At 39.2% G+C, this 19,507-nt stretch overlaps 1 protein-coding gene across 1 annotated transcript; it reads left to right on the top strand.

The window, feature by feature from the left end:
* The first annotated feature begins 492 nt into the window (after positions 1-492).
* Positions 493-17,840, top strand: LOC146329191 (glutamine-rich protein 2). The gene is made up of 18 exons (XM_084718124.1): positions 493-1,088; positions 4,305-4,385; positions 4,918-4,995; positions 5,191-5,304; positions 6,453-6,687; positions 7,556-7,641; positions 11,547-11,669; positions 12,402-12,470; positions 12,734-12,898; positions 13,003-13,121; positions 14,217-14,282; positions 14,485-14,586; positions 14,785-14,982; positions 15,102-15,243; positions 15,597-15,703; positions 16,039-16,040; positions 16,130-16,261; positions 17,238-17,840. Exons 1-18 carry the CDS (start codon positions 720-722, stop codon positions 17,366-17,368), a joined length of 2,319 nt encoding a protein of 772 aa, XP_084574250.1. The 5' UTR covers positions 493-719; the 3' UTR covers positions 17,369-17,840.
* The last annotated feature ends 1,667 nt before the right edge of the window (positions 17,841-19,507 follow it).

Here is a 19,507-nt window from a genome sequence, read left to right as displayed (position 1 = left end):
TGTTTTATTAAAAATGATTTTAAGATTAAAGAAAATAAAGAGTTGATCGAAATCCGGCATTTTTTCCTATTCCTTGAACGCCGCATGATCGCCAGTGGTTGCTTGGTGACCGGTAACGCTGCGAGTCGGTCGATAACAGCGTGGGAATCCGTAGAGGAAAAAGTGGCGTCAAGCTGTCACCAACGTCAAATACTACATCCAGTCACAAGCTTCAAAATTAATGCTGGCGAACGCCAATGTTGAAAACTTCACAACAACCTCGGGCAAAGTTTGGAGCTAATAAGCAAAACTATGTTGAGAATGAAACAGTTATGCCGTTTTTACTGCATATAAAATAGGTGTTCTTTGGAATGTGCTAGTTTGTTTGTCCTCAAAGCTTTATTTTGAAGGAAAATTCACTGTTGTTCCGGTAAATTCGTCTGGTCTGAAGCAGGGTTCTAGTTCCCGTTGAACATGATTACATTCTACTGCCAACCACCGAGATTACTGCTGCAGGTGAGATGCTGGACACGTTAGCTACCGTTAGAGAAAGAGCAAAGTTATTTTAACATTTATTGTTATACTTTATTCAGAATATTGTCGCTATTGATCAAGACAGTGGTCGTCACAAGTCGAATTTGTTCGATAAAATATAAAGGGAAAGGTGAGACTTTTTTATGAGCTAGCTAACGTTAGCTAAAGTTGAACTATTAACGGCTGTGGTCTCGGACTCAAACAAAATGTCGCAGTCGGAGGAAACCATCAGCTTGTATGAACTGTTAAACCTGTCCATCGGGACACCTCAGAGGGGAGCTGTCAACTTCAGCGCCCTACACGCTCTGCTCCGCGCCGTCCTGAGGCACCTGGATATCCAGGAGATTGAGACACGGTGGAGGGACACTCCTCCCGGCGACGGCGCCTCTCATGCCGCGGTGGTTGACAACGCTCCCAAACAAGACCACCACTCAGAGGAGGAGGGTGAGTACCAGATTGAACCCGGCACCGAGCTGCAGGAGCGGACAGCCTCCACCTCACCTCCGCTCTCCCCGGCGGACGGCCAGCCGAAGCTCCTGTCCCGCATCCAGTCCTGCGAGGACGCAGTGTCCAAGGTGAGACACCCATTCAATCAGTGGAGCAAGTTAGAAAAAAATGTGAATCCAGCTGCTTATATGTAACTTTTTTTGTTTCTTTATGCTTTTTTGACATTAAATTGAATATCTTTGGATTTGAGGATATCATCCTGTGGTTCGGAAAACACTGATCAGCATTTTCCCCATTTCCTGACATTTTACAGACCAAACAACGATTAATCGATTAACCGCGTAAATAATCAACTCATTCATCGACTATGAAAATAATCATTAGTTGCAGCCCTGGATTAAAGCTGTAATATGAACTAACTCACTATGTGTGTTTATTAAATCTTTTGAAAAAATCTACCCACAGCTTTACTGTTAAAGCTCGGTGAGGCAGCCTTGGTATTTTTGACATGTTTAGCCTTAATGCACATTTGTATTACAGTCACTTACAGTTTTAATATATAATGTAGTATAACATAATATAGCAGAATGAAGTGGGTGAACAGTGACACCTACTGTTGAACATGAGCTGCGGCCCTAAAGCTCCAATAATTCAGACACGAGACATTACTCCAAGATTAAAATCTTTTAAATTTCTGTTATTTTATAATTAATACAATATATTTGAGCCTATTTTTCCCAAGTAGATGGCACTTTAAAGCAAGGTTCTTGTTGTCCTATGTTTTTTCTCTATTGAAATCAAATAAAGCTGTTCAATTGCGCTTTTTGACTGTCATGTTTGACAGTGTCCATTTCAATATCCTATCCTGCTCACCCTGCTTGTTTGGTTAAATGATGTTTCCCTAAGATTTAAAGAGTCCTCTGAGTGGACGCCAGCAGTGTCCTCTAATTCTTCTCTTCCATCTCTGGCGTGCTGTGGTGAACGTTTCAGCATAGTATTAAGCCGTTGCTGACAGAGCAGAGGACAATGGGAGATGGGCACCACCCTGACATCTCAAATGACCTCTGCGTGTCTCTGTTCAGGTTTCTGTCAGGCCGCTTCCAAAAGAGGGGTAGAAAGAGGTGAGGCTCTTCAGCTAACTGTGAGCTTTTATCTTCAAAAGTGGATTGGATTGCAGAGTTTGATCGGGGCAGAATGTGTTAAAGGTACAGGTGATTTTTGTGACATTGTCTGGACTTTCCATCACCTCTTCCATTTTGCTCTTGATCTCATCCTCTTTCTTTCTCCCCCTCTCTGCCTTCCTCTGTGTGATACGGGGTAATTAGTCCCCTGCAGAGATGACTCTGGTTGTCAGGGGATGAATAGCCCTCAGGTGAAAAGCAGGACATCGGGCAGGTGCAGGGGATTTCAGAACCCCATCTGAATCATTCATGTCCTCTGTGGGCATCATTTGGTCAGCTGGCATATCCACTGACTTTACTATGATGAGGTGACCTGACCTGCCCTCGTCCTCAAGGCCCCTGTTCCATCCAAACAGGCTGTATGCCAGGGTCCACCCATTAACCTGTCAGAGGAATTCTTTTCTTTTCTGCTCTGACTTTGTGAGAAGAGCTGAGTGACGTAAACTCCAGTTAATGTCTGACTGCTGGAAATGAATCAGCAGCTTGAAGAGTAACAAAGGCTTAAGGCTGCTCCTTTTTTTCCCCTCATTGAATGACTCCTGACCAGGAGGTCATGTTTCTGGCCCTGTTTGTTAGTAAGCAGAATATTTTAAAACTTGTAAACAGACTTTGGCTGAAAATTGGGCCACGTGCCAAGGAACAAATCATTTGATTTTTAGACTAGAGGCTTGACAAAACAAGAGACAGTTTTTTTTTTAGGTAATCCCCATTACCATCACTCAATATGTGACTATTTAGAGCTGAAATTAGTGGTCTATAAATCCTAAACTATTGTCCAATTTTTCAGTATTGATCTATATCAGTATGAGCTGAAAAATATCAGATATAATAATAGTGGATATGACAGCTTATGTCAAAGCTTTAAATCTGCAAAATAATATATATAATAGCTAAAGTATATTAAAAAGTAAACAATAGGTTTTTGATGAGCTTTACTTGAAAACTAAATGAACATTTGAAGAGTCTGAAGTGCTCTCATCAGTTAGATTTGTTTTGGTCAGAGCTATGAGATATTAAATCATCCATTTTTCCTCACTAGATCTGAGCCTTTCTTACCCTCAGGTATGTATAAACTACAGGTTATATGAGTTTATTTTGTAAAATGCAAAAATGTGAAATTATTAGTTATCAGTGTCAGTCATGAGAAGGTTGGAATTATCGATTGTTGGTATTAGATGAGAAAAATCCTGGATCCCTGCCTTCAATAATAGTAAAAAATATTTTGCAGACTTTAAAGATACTACAAATAAGTTTCATATTTTGTTTCATATTTTGGAGGCACATGATGACAAAATTTAATAAAATACAACCATGTGAGAGAAAATATAATATAATATGATATCATGTAATATAATAATAATAATATAATAATAATCATATAATCCAATTAGTGATTCAGGTAACATCTTGAAGCAGTAGTTAAGATAAAAGTGTAGTGTACTGAGTAGAAATGTTAAATAAAATAAATAGTCCCAGTTGGTAACAGCCCATATGTGTGTCATGTAGTGAGGGCACTTATTAACCAGCTGTTAGTCATTCAGACGGCTGCTGAAGGCTGTGAAGCTCTGTGGGGTCGCTATGCATCATTTCATGTCCGGGCATATTTGACACAAGTTAAACACCGGCTCACATGCGGCTCAGGAATTTCCTTTGTCACACAAACATGCGCACACACATATAGGGCTGCAACTAACAAGTAAATCCATTATCGAATAATCTTTTGCACATTTTCTTGAGTAATCAATTAGTTGTTTTGTCCATTAAATGTCAGAAAATGGCCAAAAAAATCTATCCTATGGATATTCAGTTTACTGTCATAGAGTAGAAAAGAAATGATAAAATATTCATATTAAAGTAGCAGAAGCTGCCAACAAATCTGGATAGTCCCACAAGTTCACCCTCTTTATCAGCTTCTGTTAAAGTTCTGTCTGCGTTCATCGGGGTCAAAGGTCAGATGGATGGTCACAGGATTTTCAGAGACTTCTAATTCAAGCTATTGGAGAACATCAAAATCTTTTAATGAGATCTTAATGCAGTGTCCTCACATCCCCCAGGGAGCTCAGACTGAGTCATTTGAGCCCAAAATCTGTGCAGCGAGAAGCTTTTTATATTTTACAGTTAAACTGTACGATCCATGAAATATTTTGTCTGTTGTCGTTGCAGGCCATGAAGCTCATCGAAGAGCTCCACAGCCAAAAAGACAATCTGAAGGAAGAGATAAAGGAGCTCTGCCACCAACAGACGGTGAGTTGATTACTAAAAATATAATTCTATCCCCATTGTACTGTAACTAACTATAATATAATAACAGTCAAAGTATTTCTGACATCTCTATTCTGAGAAATTAGTTTGTGGATGAAAAAGGAGACAGTAATATTGAAATCTACTGTGAGATTTAAGAGTGCTTCCACTAGAGCTGAGATAAATTAGTTAATGAATTGTCAGAAAATTGCAACTATTCTGACAATTGATTAATTGTTTAAATGTTTTTTCAAGCACAAAAATAACTAAACAGTAATAACCGATCTCCTAGCTGATGCTCTTGTTTGCTTATGTAGCGCAGATAGAGTCATCAGTAGCTGTGACTGTTTCATAACCAGTTCAAAACTCCTTTTAGTAGCTTTACAGTCACACTTACTTTCATTGGTAGGGGCTTCATATTTCACCAGATTCAGAGTTGATGAATAAAAGATCAGTAATATTCAGACTGTAATATTCCAACCCCAGTGGAAGTTGCTCTCTTGCATTAGGGTATTTCCTCTCTCTCTGTATCCAGATGGTTGGTGCCCAAGCAGAGACGATCACTGCTGTGGAGACATACTGCAACCGTGTGGACACCCTAGAAGAAACTGTGGTGAGTGTCCTGACGACCTAATCAATCAATTTACTCCCCACTGTTCTTACTTTATACCTTTTAAGGCGTGTATGGCTGCATATAGTTTCATAATTACCTCTTCTTTTTTTCTTTTACAAGATTTAAAAGTTGTTACAGTGCCCTGTTTTCAACAAATCTGATCAAAGTTTAAATTCCTCTGTTCTCACTGTGCAGAAATATCTGAAGGACAAATTTCAGAAGTATCCCGACCCAGAGGAGCTGAGTCAGTGTGTGACCTGGGACGTCATGCAGTCATCTCTGCTCACTGAGAAAGAAAACCCTCAGAAGGTAAGATCCAAAATGTTTTTAGGAGTGTCGTGAAGACAGTAAATAAAACAGAGGTCCACATGAAACCCAGAGAAAGAGGAGAAATTACAGGTAGCTTCCCCAAGGAGACATTAAAAGTGAGCTTACGTTAGCTGAACACAAACCATGAACTGTGTGTTAATAGATATTAGCTACTAACTTGAAATCTTAAGTATCATCAGGTGTCAAGCAACAGCCTTCAATATTTTGTCCTCCATTATTGTTATTTTTGTAAACTTTGTCACCACCACAACAGGCTCATTTCTCAATTAATAATACATTTGGATAATGGAAAAAAAAAACTTGGATGGCTTCGGTGGCTTTTCTGCTGTGAGTTGAAGCTCTTTCTGCTCTCCTGCAAAAACATGAGGTGCTTCATGTGTCCAAAACGCACCTAAGACTTCACAACATGCATCATTTGAGTCAGTACATACTGGATGTATGTAAACTACAAGTTTACAGGTTGGTGAAGGCATACAATTTTTTTATGGAGAGAGAAAGGAGATGTTATGTCAGCTGTGCCAAAAGAGAGAAAAGACTGATAAAAAGCGAGAACTAGAGCTCTATGGCATTTAATTCATCTCAAAACCTATGTGATACATGTTCACAGCACAGTAAGAGGAGCAGAAAAACCTTCTTATGAGGGAGCTTTTCTGTTCCGCCTACACAAATGTAGTACAGTGATGGCTTTTATCTCCCCAATTATTTTCCCTAGTTTTCACTGCAGCTTTAAAGCACCCAAAAGAGTATTCAGGACAGCCCTACATTAGAAAGTTTTCTCAGATGGTTAAAGTTGACCCTAGTGATTGTATAAAATTTAACATACAGATTGACTCATTTAGAAAGACTGTAACTCTTCACAGTATGCACAGGCCAGATGCTTTGACATTCAGCACCGGGATTGTTCGTCCATTAAGCTGGTTCCTTACAGCTGAAGGTTCAGAGGGTGTCCAGTGGGTTTTGTCTGTCCTGAAAAATTTGTCTTGCCCTTTTCTTCAGTCACCATAAATTCAGCCATTGTCTTATGTTCTACAGGTTATTTCACTTTTATGAGACCACTATGAGTCCTTTAAATTTTAAACAGGGAAATGGTCACTAAGGACTCGTTCTTCTTCTCGATTTGTGGACAGATTTTGATGGCAGACACCCAGCCAGCCACAGACACTCCTGCAGTCCTGCCAGGGCCACCACAGCAGACTCGTCCTAGCAGCTCAGAGCGCTATCCAGAGACAGTGGAGGCCCTGAGGAGCATCGGTAAACAGAGGAAAACTTTCAACAAGCTGGAGGCTCGTGTTGTGGTGCTAGAAGATGAAAAGGTGGACCAGTCACAGCTGTCACATCTCAGAGAGCTCATCACTGACAAGGGTAACTTTATATCACCTGACCTGATTGTGCCCTCTTACCTATGTTGACTGACTTAAAGGCCACGAAAACTCACTAACTCAATCAGACTCTCACTCAATCAGACTTGTTTGAAGTGACAAGTGCTGAGCTGAGTTCAGCGCCTCCTTGTAGGGAGCAACAAGCTGGAGCCCTGTTTACACCTCACATTAATCAGAATCAGAATCACTTTATTTGCCACATGTACAGAATACAGAGGAATTTAAAGTGATGAAGAATTTGCTGTAGCCATTTTGCAACATTTATTTAGTTGCTAGTTTCTAGTTAAGTGGTGAAATGCAAAACATTAATGCTGTACTTATTTACATAATAATCCATTCCATTCCCGACTGAACTTCTGTACACATAAACAACATATGTGTTAATCTGTGAGCTTGTATATGTTTATCAAGGTTAGGAATATGCTTGACTTTGAATATGCTCCATGAAAAATGCATGATTTTTGACATGAGCTTGCGTTTCATCCACACAATTACTCGTGTAAACCAAATTTTTTGATATTTTAAATGAAATGATGCTGTCGTCATGTTTGTCATTTTACATAAGTCCCTGATCCCTTGGAAATGACCGAGCATTAAATAATTGCCAACAAAATATCCAATCAAACTTTGCAAATAGCATTTATAGTAACAATATAGATGTGATGATAAAGGCTTCATGAGTCTGGAATTCTTTTTCTGTAGGCACTGAGAAAGTACATTTTTCTAGAGGTGTATGAAACCTTATATATTGCAGATTTTTGCAGATAAATCCTGAATAGAAGAAATCTTGTTTTGAGAGAAGTTACTTCCATGACTTGTTCTAATGGCTTGTTGTCATTTTGTACATTTAGGTCCAAAGAATGAATTAAATAACCTGATGGATCAACTGAAGCAGCAGAGGGCTTTAATAGACAGCCTCATGAGTGACCGGGAAAAGGTGGGTGAGAAGAACAAATCACTTTTTCAAAAGGCAGAAATATACAATCCAGAGAGTATTCCACACATCCTCATCAAGACAAAATCCTCAGTATCACATACTGTCTTTTGTGCTTCTGATAATATAATGTCTCTGTACAAAGCTGAACAGTTTGGAGGAGATGTTCATGAGCCAAGACAGAGAGACCGGCTCAGAGGCAGCTTCAGGAAGTGCAGAAACAGACAGCAAAGCCACACATGAGCTCAGACAGCAAATATCCTACCTCAGGTAAAGACAGATGGAAACACACAGGGAGAGGAATCAACCTCTAGTATATACGTCTACAGTAACTGCTGTTACAATAACATCCAAGACACAGTAAGTTAAAAACTCACTACACCTTTTCTGTCCTACCATCCTTTGACAGAATTAAAACAGAGTTTAGGAGAACACAGTAGTGTTTGTTCATGGTTGACAAAGAAGGCTGACTTACTTATTTATTCTTTTGCTTATTTATTTAGTATATATTTATTATTTTGAATGCTTAGCAAAATATGACAATAAACAAAGGAAGACAGGATGTAGGGTTTCTCCACACTTGTTTTTGACAAGTTTCAGTTTTAGATGCTGTTGTCTGTGTACTGTCTGTCATATTTGTCATGTCCAGGAAGTCTGTGCAGAAGCTGGAGGAGGGCATGAAGCAGCTGAAATCTAAACAGGCTTTAAATGAGGAGAGAGCTGACAAGATCACCCTCCTACAAGATCAGGTCAGACAGGAAGACATGTTACAGAGGGACAGTTAGGGTCAGTCAACAAACAAAGACACACTCAGTCATTTATGTGAAAGCCCAGCTACTATTTTTCTGCTGCAGAACCGTAGCTGCGACACTGTCAGGCCTGTAGTTCTGAACTGCGGAAAGTAACAGCAGCAGCTGTTTAGACCTGCAGTTGTTTTAATAACTGCTGTTTGTGTGTCATTTAAATTTTGTTGCTAGAAAGTTTGCTCTGAACAGGTCATATGTGTCTATGAAGGTTTTAAAATTAAATATCATATAGACTGTGGCTATGTCTGCAGTGTGGAGGGTTTTTTTAGGTGTTTAAAACAGACAAAGGCAAAGTTTACAATTCTTGCTCAGCATCAGTCATGCAAGGAGCCAAATCAAATTCCTTCAACACTGCACATTTAATTGGCCACCTTAAGAGCCGACAACCTGATCATTACGACAAATTTGTGAAGTACAAAGATTAATAAAACTTTCAGCACTAGTTTTCTTATGTCTCACAGTGAATGTGTATATTTTGAAAAGCATTGTATGTTATGTTTGCATCATAATAACAGTAAGCATAATAATATGTTAACTCCACTGTAGGAGACACTTGATGTTCTCTGTAGTTAGGTGGAAAAAATATGTGCATATATCAGTAATGGGCAAATGGCCAAAATGAGCTAGAAAATAGCAACATACTGAATATAGATGAAAAACCAATAATGTGTATCCCTGCTACAGACAATAGACACGTTGCTAAATTGATAGTTATAGCTTTGTAAGAGGTTGTAGCTCATTGTTCATTCGCTGATTATTAGACTTACACAAACACAACACCAAATAAATGATAATTTTGCTCTGTAACTGCTAGAACAGTCTGATAAGTTCAGAAAATTACATCACTTTACACATGATATAATGATATCCAAAATCGAAGATGAAATCTAGTCTCATATCACGATATTGATATGATTTTAACGTATTCCCAAGCACTACAAGTGATTTGATGTGTAAGTTTTGTGTTTCTGCTGGCACTAGGTTTAATTTTCAGGAAATAAATGAAAAAATAATATAATTTAAATGAATTTATAAAAGTTTGTCATCCGTACATGCTCTGTTTCAGTATGTGAACTGTAAAAGTGCAAAGTTTAAAACGTCACAGACAAACAGCATCTCGGAAAACAAAAATGAACACATTGCCTGGAAATAGCAGCATCCCTGTCTTCATCTGCAGGTCTAAATTGATGCTGCCGTCACTTTCCTTTCATAAGTCGCGCAGCAGAGCTTTTGAAAAACTGGTCTGACAATAATCGAACAGGCCTCCCCCCGTCTAGAATCCTGCTAAACCTGAAGTAATTGGAGTCATAATTCATCTGCTAAAACAGACCAGAGAATTTCCAGTTTTTAACAAAAGCCTCAGTCTAATCCCAGTTCTTTGCCCTTTGACCTCAGCTGGACGACCTGCAAAGCATATTGGACGAAATGATATTGTCCCTGACGTCTCAGCTGACCAGCAGCTTCCAGGACGAGGTTGAACAGGATGGGAGCGATAGTGAGGGCCTCAGTCAGAGTAAAGAGAGGTCAGCTTTCAGCAGCAGCGCAATAAACATTGGCAGGAAGCTCAGCCGTCTGTTCCAACGCTCTGAGCAGCTGCAGGACACAGTGAACAACCTTCTCCAACAGCTGAATGAAGGCAGAGCAGGGCCACTGAACGGCACAGAGGCAAGCTGAATCACTACAGTCAGACTTTTTGGTTAACCAGAGGTAGATGTGTGCTGATTCAGAGCTGATTCACTCAGTTTATTTGATTGAAATCTCTTTTCAAACCACCTCCAAATGTGGCTGATTTGCAAAAAATGCATTTCATATGTTGTTTGCTATCCGGCTTTCTAAAATCTAAACTAAGCACTTTTTGCAAAATATTTTTTCTCACATAGTTTGAATCATGGGAAGATGCCTTCATATGTATATAAACAATGAGGAATTCAGTAGGTCATCAAGATGAAGTTTAAAGCTTAGCTGCTTGCAGCTTTAACAGAGGTGTGTAGAGTTAGTTTCACTAGATGGTGGCACTGTAACCACAAGTCAGAATTAAAAAAAAATCAAAAGGTGAAGATGTTTGGACTCTGTAGGATCACGCCTGAAACAACATAACAAGACAAAAACGATAACAAGAAGGCAAATATGAAGTAAAAGACAAGATGAAAGCCAGATGAAAATGACAAAAATTATGTATAATGACAAAAACAATGTAACAAAACAAAAACAAATATAACAAGATGAAAGCGACAAAAATTATTTAACAAGACGAAACTTATGTAAAATATGTAACAGGACAAAAATGGTGTAAACGACTAACTAACAAACTAAAAAAAAAAAAAAAAAAAACTAAAACTAACGTAACAAGACAAAAATGACTTGGAGTGAAAATGATATAAAAGACCTAATAAGACAAAAATTATGGAAAAGAAGTAACAAGACAAAAAGGACACAAAAGTTATGAGAAGACAAAAACGATGTAATAAGACTGAGCAGACGAGGAAAGGAAACTTAACTGTGGAGAAAATCAGAGAGATCAGCTAGCTTTGCACTGAAACAGTTGGTAGAAATGTCTTTCACAGGGCTACTTTTTACTTTTTTTACACAAATATCTGTACTTCTACTAAAGTACAGTGTGTGTATATTTTTGCCACCTCTGGTGCAGCCTGGACGACTGAGAATCATCACAAACACATATAAACCCAGTTTTAAACCAACCAACACAGATTTCTACAGAAATTTGATGTTTCGTAGTGTAATCAAATAAACTTAGTGAAATGTAGTGTATGTGTTTTTGTTTTGACTAATCAGTTTAAAAGAGGCTTTTAAAAACTGTTTTATAGCTTAATTCCCCATTTTTCCTCAACAAATAGGACAGAAATGTGTGTTTGTAATATATAACTGTGTGTGTGGGGGCAGGAGGGTGTGTACATTTAGATATGGATGAATAAAGTTCTGGTAAGTGATCATGTCTGGAGATTTGGACAGGTTTTTATTTACTGATGAAACACTTCATTCACTTTCAGCAAACTAATGGCAAGCTGTGACTATTACCTACGTTTGCATTTTAAGGTGACTGTGTGTCTATAACTGTGTGTATATCTGGTGTGTGTGTGTCAGAATGAGGAGCTGATAAATGACGTGCAGAAGACGATCCTGCAGCTTCAAGCCGAGTCTGAAAAACTGCATGAAAGCACCAGGTGTCTCCACGAGGACAACAGACAGAAACAGAGCCACATCGAGGTAGACAGACCAACAACTGTCATGTTGTCATGTTGCTCTTTTCTCTTCGTCTCTGTATTTTTTTTAACTGTGTATTGTTCCATTTTGACTCACTCTCATTGCCAGACGATGGACCTTTTCAAAATGTTCTAGATGTCAATCTTATTGGCTTGACAATATAAAAAATACCTGTTAAAGGTGCTGTTGATAACATTACCTGTCCGCTTCTATTGCACAAACAGAGATAAACACACTATTCTTTTTGGACCTGTCAACATTTTAAAAATGATTAATTCACAATATTTAATTTTTTTTATTCTTTTGCAAAGATATACTTTCCTTCCGCAACTTTCTAAAATCTCTGTGGATGTGGTATTTCTTTTAATTATTTGTTCATATGAAAATAATAAATAATATAATAATAAAATCTTTATTATAATCCATCATCACATACTTTTATTATTACATTACTATTATTATGTGTTTGTTGTAATAATGATATTGATACTGACAATATGAACAAACTCCAATTATTGCGTTATTTATTGATCGGCTTTTAACCCTTTAAAATGAAGCAATGTCAACTTTTTTGAATCCTGAACAAGAAGTCAAATTAGCTGGTGCTTTACAAGAATAAAGGACTAGAGGAAGATCTGAAAAAAAGCTGAACTTTGAGTACTAGAAATATGTTTTTCTGCTCTCCTCCCCTGTTAATTTTTGCTGTATGTGACAGTTGAACTCTTGTTTTCACAGGAACTGTACAAGACGATGGTGGAGCTGGAGGAGAAGAAGGCTGACAAGCAGATGGTTGAGAGTGAAATAGTGAGTGGGTTCTTTTTAACCTACTAAAGAGTGAATACTGTGAAAACCACAAGAGTCAAACAGGTCTGTACAGATGTACAGAATGGTGATTAACTTTAGCTGAACTACGTCAAACGGTTTTAATTTGTTCCTGTGGGCCAATCATCATCTTTTTTTTTTTTTTTTTTTTGCTGAACCCATTTTGGCTCACCTAAGTAGACCCTGAAGGCGTCTCCTGGATCATGTCTTCTTGTCCTTGACTTGTTATCATTCCACACCCGCAGAAAGCAGATAAATCTGCTCTGGAGAGCAAAGTGAGCCGTCTGCAGTTTGACTCTGTGACAGAGAAGCTCAACTCCATGTTCCACGAGCTGCTGAACAAGGTGACGGGCCAGGAGCAGGACTGGCACAAAGTCATCGACAAACTCTCCACTGAGATGGAGTGTAAGGTAAACGTTATTCATGTGTGTTCAAACAGACAGTTCAGACTGTTAAGATCCCAGTGAAAGATGTGAGGGTTTGATCTGACCTCTGACCTCTGATCTCATTGTAGTTGGACAGGATTGAGTTAGACTCCATGAAGACGCAGCTGGAAGGTCGCTGGAAGAGCATCCACGAGAAGCTGCAGGCTCAGGGAGCTCCAGAGCACGAAGACGCTGCTGGTTTACGAAAGTATGTGTCAACATCACACTCATTAATTTAACCTGTGGAGTGAAAATGGGATCACTTGAAGACTGCTAGATTGTGATGCAGCAGCTGCTCATCAATCCATAACTATTTGTGGGTTAAGTCTTAAAGGAGAAATATGTAATATATTTACTGTTCTAAATCACAAAATGACCATGATATATCATCAGAGGTTAATGAAACATGTTAAGTTGAAATATCGGCTTCTCTCACAACAATGCTACAGCCAGCATGCTCTCCTTTGAAATTTCTGTTCTTGTGTGGAACGTCTTTTTTTGTTTTGGCCTGTGTGATTCTGCACACTGGTCATTTCACGTTGAGTCACTTCACATGGAGCTAAAATTACTACACAATTTCACTGAATGAGTAAGTCTCTGTTTATTAGTTGTAAGAAATCGTCAATAATCCTTAAAAAGAATTAGATGTCAGTTAAATTGAGCAGTCTTTGAACTCCAGTTTCAGAGTGTGGATTTTCAGAACAGTGGGCTTTTGTTTTTCAGGTTTAGGAACTCCAGTATTTTTAAGTTGGACTGCAGTACCTATTTCAAGCGTTAGCTGTCAGTGTTACATATTTTTCCTTTCGGTTCTTTGTAATTACCAGCTAGTTTCAACCTAATGATAGACTAAATGAGGTTGCACTAATAAAACTTTAAATACGTCTTAGCTAGTAGAGACTTAACTGATGTATAAATCAGTTGCTAGAAAACATCTGTCCAATCAGAAGCAGTCAACTATGTAAACAGGAAGTCTGTGGAGCATCACAAGCTGCAACAATACAAACAATTTGTCAGACTCAATAGCCAGTCCTTTGTAAAGTTCGACATTACCTGGTATACTTGGAGAAATGAGTGTCCTTCAGAGTTGGTAATATTGATACAGTTTAGAGTGAGTGGCAAATATCTGATTACATTACCAAACTTCCACTATTCTATCCACTATTTTATCCAGATAACCAGATGAATCTGTCAAGCTCATGTTTTTGTTTTCTCTGGTAAATACATCAGGTGCTACTGGTGAGCATTACGGTGCAGTGCAAAATCAGCTGCAGGACAAGTGACTTTTCTTTGTTCTCATTTACAGACAACTTGTGGACAGATTTCACTGCCTCTCCTGCGACAGACCTATTGTCAAGTACACCCCCGCACCGTGAGTCAATACTAATAACAGGGACTGTTTATTTCCCAGATTATTAGATTTGCACACTGCGATTTGCACACTCTCTATCCTGCATTTTTAAAAGGTATTCAGATTTGAAATTAAGAGGACTTTATGCCCTGAAACATCATTTAGCTGCTCTCTCAACTCATCCACTTTTGTATGTTTGTTTCCTCTCTTTGGGCAACTAAAGGAACCCAGTGAGGCTGCCTTCCACTCCTGCATTCCCAGCACACAAATCCATCAGGCCTTTTACCGTTTACGCTCTGGAGCAGTTTCGACAGCACTACAGAAGGTGAGATACCTGCAGTTTCCTCTTTTCACCAGCAGGTAATTCATGTCCAGTCCAAACAAATGAGACCACAAACATAATTTCTATAGAGGTGTTTATGTACTATAGGTCTACCCTCACAGAATCACAGCCTTCAAACACTGAGAGCATTTATTAGTTTCTGAATATCTGACTCATTGTAAGCTGCTCTTGCCATCTCAGCCTGCAACCAGGGTGCAGCAGCTACAACTTTGTGCTAGCTAGCACTGTTAGGAGGAAGATGGAGCACCTTCAGAGGAGCCACGCTGTGATGTGCAGGCAGATAGAGAGCGCTCAGAGGCAGCTAAAACACCCCAACAACGCCGGCAGCTGCGACACAGCGAGCAACAACCTGAGCCAGATCCAGCCGAGAAACCTGCAGTGAGTCAGGGCCAGGACAGGGGAGAGGACGGGAGGAGAGGCAGAGTTAACTCTGTTAGATGTTTAAGTCTCACAGATCCTCTGTCCTCATGTCTCGGTGTTTCTCTCTCACCGATCAGCGAACGGGTCTCTGAGCTGACCGACTACAGTCACCTGACCGTGTCCCGGAGCTGCGGGGGGAGTCACACAGTCTTCTCGGCTAGCCAGCGGCGCACCGGCTTGAAGCACCACGCCCAGACTGAGGTGGACGCTGTGATTCAGGTATAGTGAACAAGAGTTTGTACAGCTTTTATTCTGGTGTAAAGTTTCACTGCACACCTCAGCAAGAATCAGAGCGGTGGTATTTATCTGGGGATATTGTCTTGAAAGATACAAAAATGAAATAGTCTATTTCGTGGCTAAATTTCTAACCTCTGTTGGTGACAGTGAACCAAAATCGCTGTGCACACACATTTGTTTGCTCTCTTAAAGTCACCATCTGGTGGTCACACAACTCACCTGCAAAGTCGTGGAAAATATGAAGATTTGCATCTAATCACATCTCAGCTGCTTTCTTCCTCTGTTTGTATGTGTGTGTGTGTGTGTGTGTGTGTGTGTGTGTGTTGACTGGTTAGTCAGAGGAGGTTGACATCGTCGGACTGGACGGGCATATTTACAAAGGTCGCCTGAACACACCAGCCAGAAACACAGAACCCAAACTACCTACAATCTCTACCTGTAAGTTTAAACTGGAGACCACAGGACTCTGTTATGAAGGGAAATGTCTTTAAACTTTGAGTCACAGCATTATACAAGCAGGAGATTCTACAGTTGGTGCAAATGCTGTTTTTAAATGGTGCTCTTTGAATCTCAGGTGTGTGTAGGCAGCAGTGTGAAGATTATCATGTTAATATATGAGCTGTCAGCAGCTTGAACCCAAATGATTTAGCAGCTCCATCAGCCTTAAACCTGAAATTTTATGTAAAATATAACGTGAAGCTTTCAGAGCCACTGTCTGCACTCTACTGTCTAATATAATTCATGACAACAAATGACACTGACTGTGTTTTTTCCGAGTGGTGGAAATGTCAAGGTAAGAGGCAGTCTGTGGGGTAAATGTTGGTGGAAGTTAACCCTCGTCACAGCTCCTGTGCTCTGATGGCTGCAGGTATTTGCAAAACTAAAGACAAAGCCAAGTACTCTGCATCCCACAAGCCCGCTGCTGCGTCTCCGGAGGTGGGGCATGGCTCTCTTCGTCATCAGCCCCACAGTGCCAAGAGTGCCCAGTGCAGCCGCTCAGGTGAGTCTCACACACACACACACACACACACACAGGTAAAGGTATAACAGATCTCTTCATGCCCCCATCTCTGGGTTTACTCTCACAGTCTGAGGCCCTGCTCAGACCTGGTGTTTACATGCGTCCTGGGTGATCTAATCAGACGAATTTGAGATCTGATCACTTAGGCCACATTAGAGGTGGTCTTGGATGTATGTGACCACCTTCTTTCAGAAGTGTGAACGCACATGTGTTCTGGGCCACAGTGAAAGACCACCTACTTAACTTACATCCTGTAAATCCATCATTTGTTTCACTGTAATGCAAATTAAGCCCAGCTCCCAACCTGCAGCAGACGTAAAAAATCTCAGAGTTGTTAAGTGTTGAGTTAATTTTGCTGTCTGTGACAAATTCTTAATTATTTGAGCCTCCTTGTAAACCAAACAAGTGTAATATATGTGCGAACGTGTGAACTCACGTATTCAGAGCTGTCCACTTGAGATCAGATCACCAAGGACACATATTAATATCAGGTGATGAGAGGGCCTCTCTTCAAGTCTAAAGATGTCCTGTTTATACCTGTGGCTTTAACAGTGTGTATCCACGTGTCTGGAGTGTCCACTTGTGAGCAGGTCTCACTCCCCCGCTACATATATATGCAAATAAGCACATAGCTGCATAATTTCCATTTGCAAAGAAAAGAAAGAAATGTGTTGTTTTTAAGCTGCAGGCCAACAGTAGAAGTCAACATGCTGGAATTGGACATAAAGACAAAAATAATTTAATGTATAACATTTGCTGAATTTACAAGAATTTGTCATAGACAGTTTTACAAAGTTTATAAATTTTGTCCTAACTCAACAACTCATAAAATTCTATGTTTTTTTAAGGGATCTGGGTACTTTCTCCACAGGCAAAGAAGTAGCCTATACTATTTCCTGTGAAATCAGTTGAAACAGTCTCACCTAACCCCCCTCCTCTCCTCCTCTGTGTTCAGCCTCCAGCAGCTCGGGTCGGGACTGGCCTGTGTTGGCTCTGGGCATCACGTCTCAGAGCTCCCTCACTCAGGCGTCAGCTGCGGCAGAGAGCAACACAGAACCTCCGCCTGACGAGCGGGTCAACCTGTAGGGGGCAACACGAAGCCCCGTACTACTTTTTTTTTGTCATTAAACCTGCTCCAATCTTTTCTATTTGAATTTTATGCACTACCTGTCCAGTACATGTTGAATTTTTACTTAACATCAGTCACTTTAAATATTGTGTGCAAATGTTGCTTTGATTTTTGCACCCACTGGGACACAGACAGCGAACATAAAACCTTTCAGTACCAGAATTAAATGCTTTTAAAATGTGTAACTAATGGCTTTATTGAAATGTATTTCTGTTTTTTTAAACCTGGTTCCTGTCCTTACATATTTTTGAGTCTAAATGACAGATTGGTCCAGGATCAGCCAATAGTATCACTGTTCTGACCATGCTGAGAGGACGGGGACAGCAAAACTTCAAGTTGTGTTGTCATTAGATTTGTTAAATTATTTTTATCTCAGTGAAGTGAAGGCATTCATGACGGGCTGCATGACTTTTTTTTATTGGCTGTTTTCAGTTTTACATGATGACACCCAAAACATTTTCACAAGCAACTGAAGAAAAAAAAAATCTTATACATACGAACATATTTGTTACTTTTTCAACAACATAATTATATCTATGTAACAAAAATAAAATTCTATTCCTAATGCTACTCTGTGTTATAGTATTTTACAAAAATAAAAATTCTTCTAAATAATACTGATTGACACAAATGTGTTGGCACAGTGCACAGACATCTGAATCTCTAAACTGACCACACGCATGACACATTACACACACTTATGGAAAAATAAAAATAACCAGACATCACAAATATTTGACCAAACAGACACACAAACAAAACATTTTTGCTGAAGCACATACAGTGGATTAATTATTAGTGAAAATGCACACTGTACAATTCCTAACATTTTTAAGCACATGACCTTATATTTTGGTCAAAATGTTCATTTAAGAATTACATGTTCACATTAAACTGATGTACACAACATTTCTTCCCTCGCGGGTGCAAATGTCAACCTGCAGCTGCATGTTTGACGCAAGTGTTTAGGTAGTAAAGCTGTCCAAAGGTTGTCTGTTACAGTGGCTTCACAGCAATTAAAAAAAAACTTTGCAAATTCAGTTTATTTGAAATCTGAATTAAGGTTTATTTTTGTGATTTAAGTTTATTTTAACATCAAATTATCAAATCAGAGAGTGCCCGATCTTAGGCTGGGAGAGTCTTGTGTAAGTTATGGATTAAAAGTCACTTTGTTGACACATTCAGCATCAAACTAAGCACCTCGGGTGCATTTTACCTCCAAGTTGCAGTATAAAATCAGGTCATATTAGTTGAAGATCTACTAAACCTTAAGGAAATACGACTTATGCAGGTATATTAAAGAAATTCCATTGTGTTTTTACAACGTGTGTCTGAAAGACAACATGAAAAAATAAGTACTAAGAAATACATTCAAATTTTTGTCATGTTAAAATGACAACAAGCTACAGCAAAATACAGCTACACAGTTACTACACATCAGTATGCCCATTTACAAAACAATCTGCATCTATGTTCATTTCATGAACATTACAGACCAAATCATTAACTCAGTAATGTAGTTACTTGGTGTAACTCGATTAAATGCCCTCTGTAAAAACAGCAGTAAGTACTAAACAGTTCACAGGTACTCTAGATTAAAACTTTAAGACTAGAGGACTCCCTTTCATACAGTAAATGTCTCCATTCACTTTTATTCATTCACTTTAATGTCTCTTTAACACCAAACTTCCATCAACAGAGGTGAATTCTTGAAACAGAAATCATAATTTCATGGGAAGGTTTCACACACTCACAGCAAGTGGAAAACTGGAGCGTTGAACCTTCATTTAGACCCAGCCGTAAGTCCACCTGGTTAACGATGCATTGACACAGATTTAGAGGGGCACATGCTCAATATTTAAGTTTTCCTGGCAACGCTTTATCTCTGATTGTAGCCACAAAGATCTAATCGTTACTGGATACTATGTTAATGACCAGAACATTTTTTTTAGAAAGAACAGAGAAAACATTTCAGTGCAGTGTGATGCACACACCATCCAGTGGTGAAAACATGCAACAACAAGCCTCATAACTCAGACAATGTTACAATAGTGCATCACTTTTAAGGAAAAAAACAGTAAGAACCTTCATATGAA

The sequence above is a fragment of the Lutjanus erythropterus genome, chromosome 4 (assembly GCF_056507025.1).
Source record: "Lutjanus erythropterus isolate fLutEry1 chromosome 4, fLutEry1.hap2, whole genome shotgun sequence".
Taxonomy (NCBI): domain Eukaryota; kingdom Metazoa; phylum Chordata; class Actinopteri; order Lutjaniformes; family Lutjanidae; genus Lutjanus; species Lutjanus erythropterus.
This window is presented reverse-complemented; position numbering and strand designations above follow the sequence as displayed.

Bases quoted from the DNA above. Each gene is read 5' to 3' on its own strand.
- LOC146329191 (XM_084718124.1), top strand. From the start codon at position 720: ATGTCGCAGTCGGAGGAAACCATCAGCTTGTATGAACTGTTAAACCTG. The intron at 6,688-7,555 runs GTAACTTTATAT...TTGTACATTTAG, and splicing joins AGAGCTCATCACTGACAAGG to GTCCAAAGAATGAATTAAAT. The intron at 16,262-17,237 runs GTGAGTCTCACA...CTCTGTGTTCAG, and splicing joins TGCCCAGTGCAGCCGCTCAG to CCTCCAGCAGCTCGGGTCGG.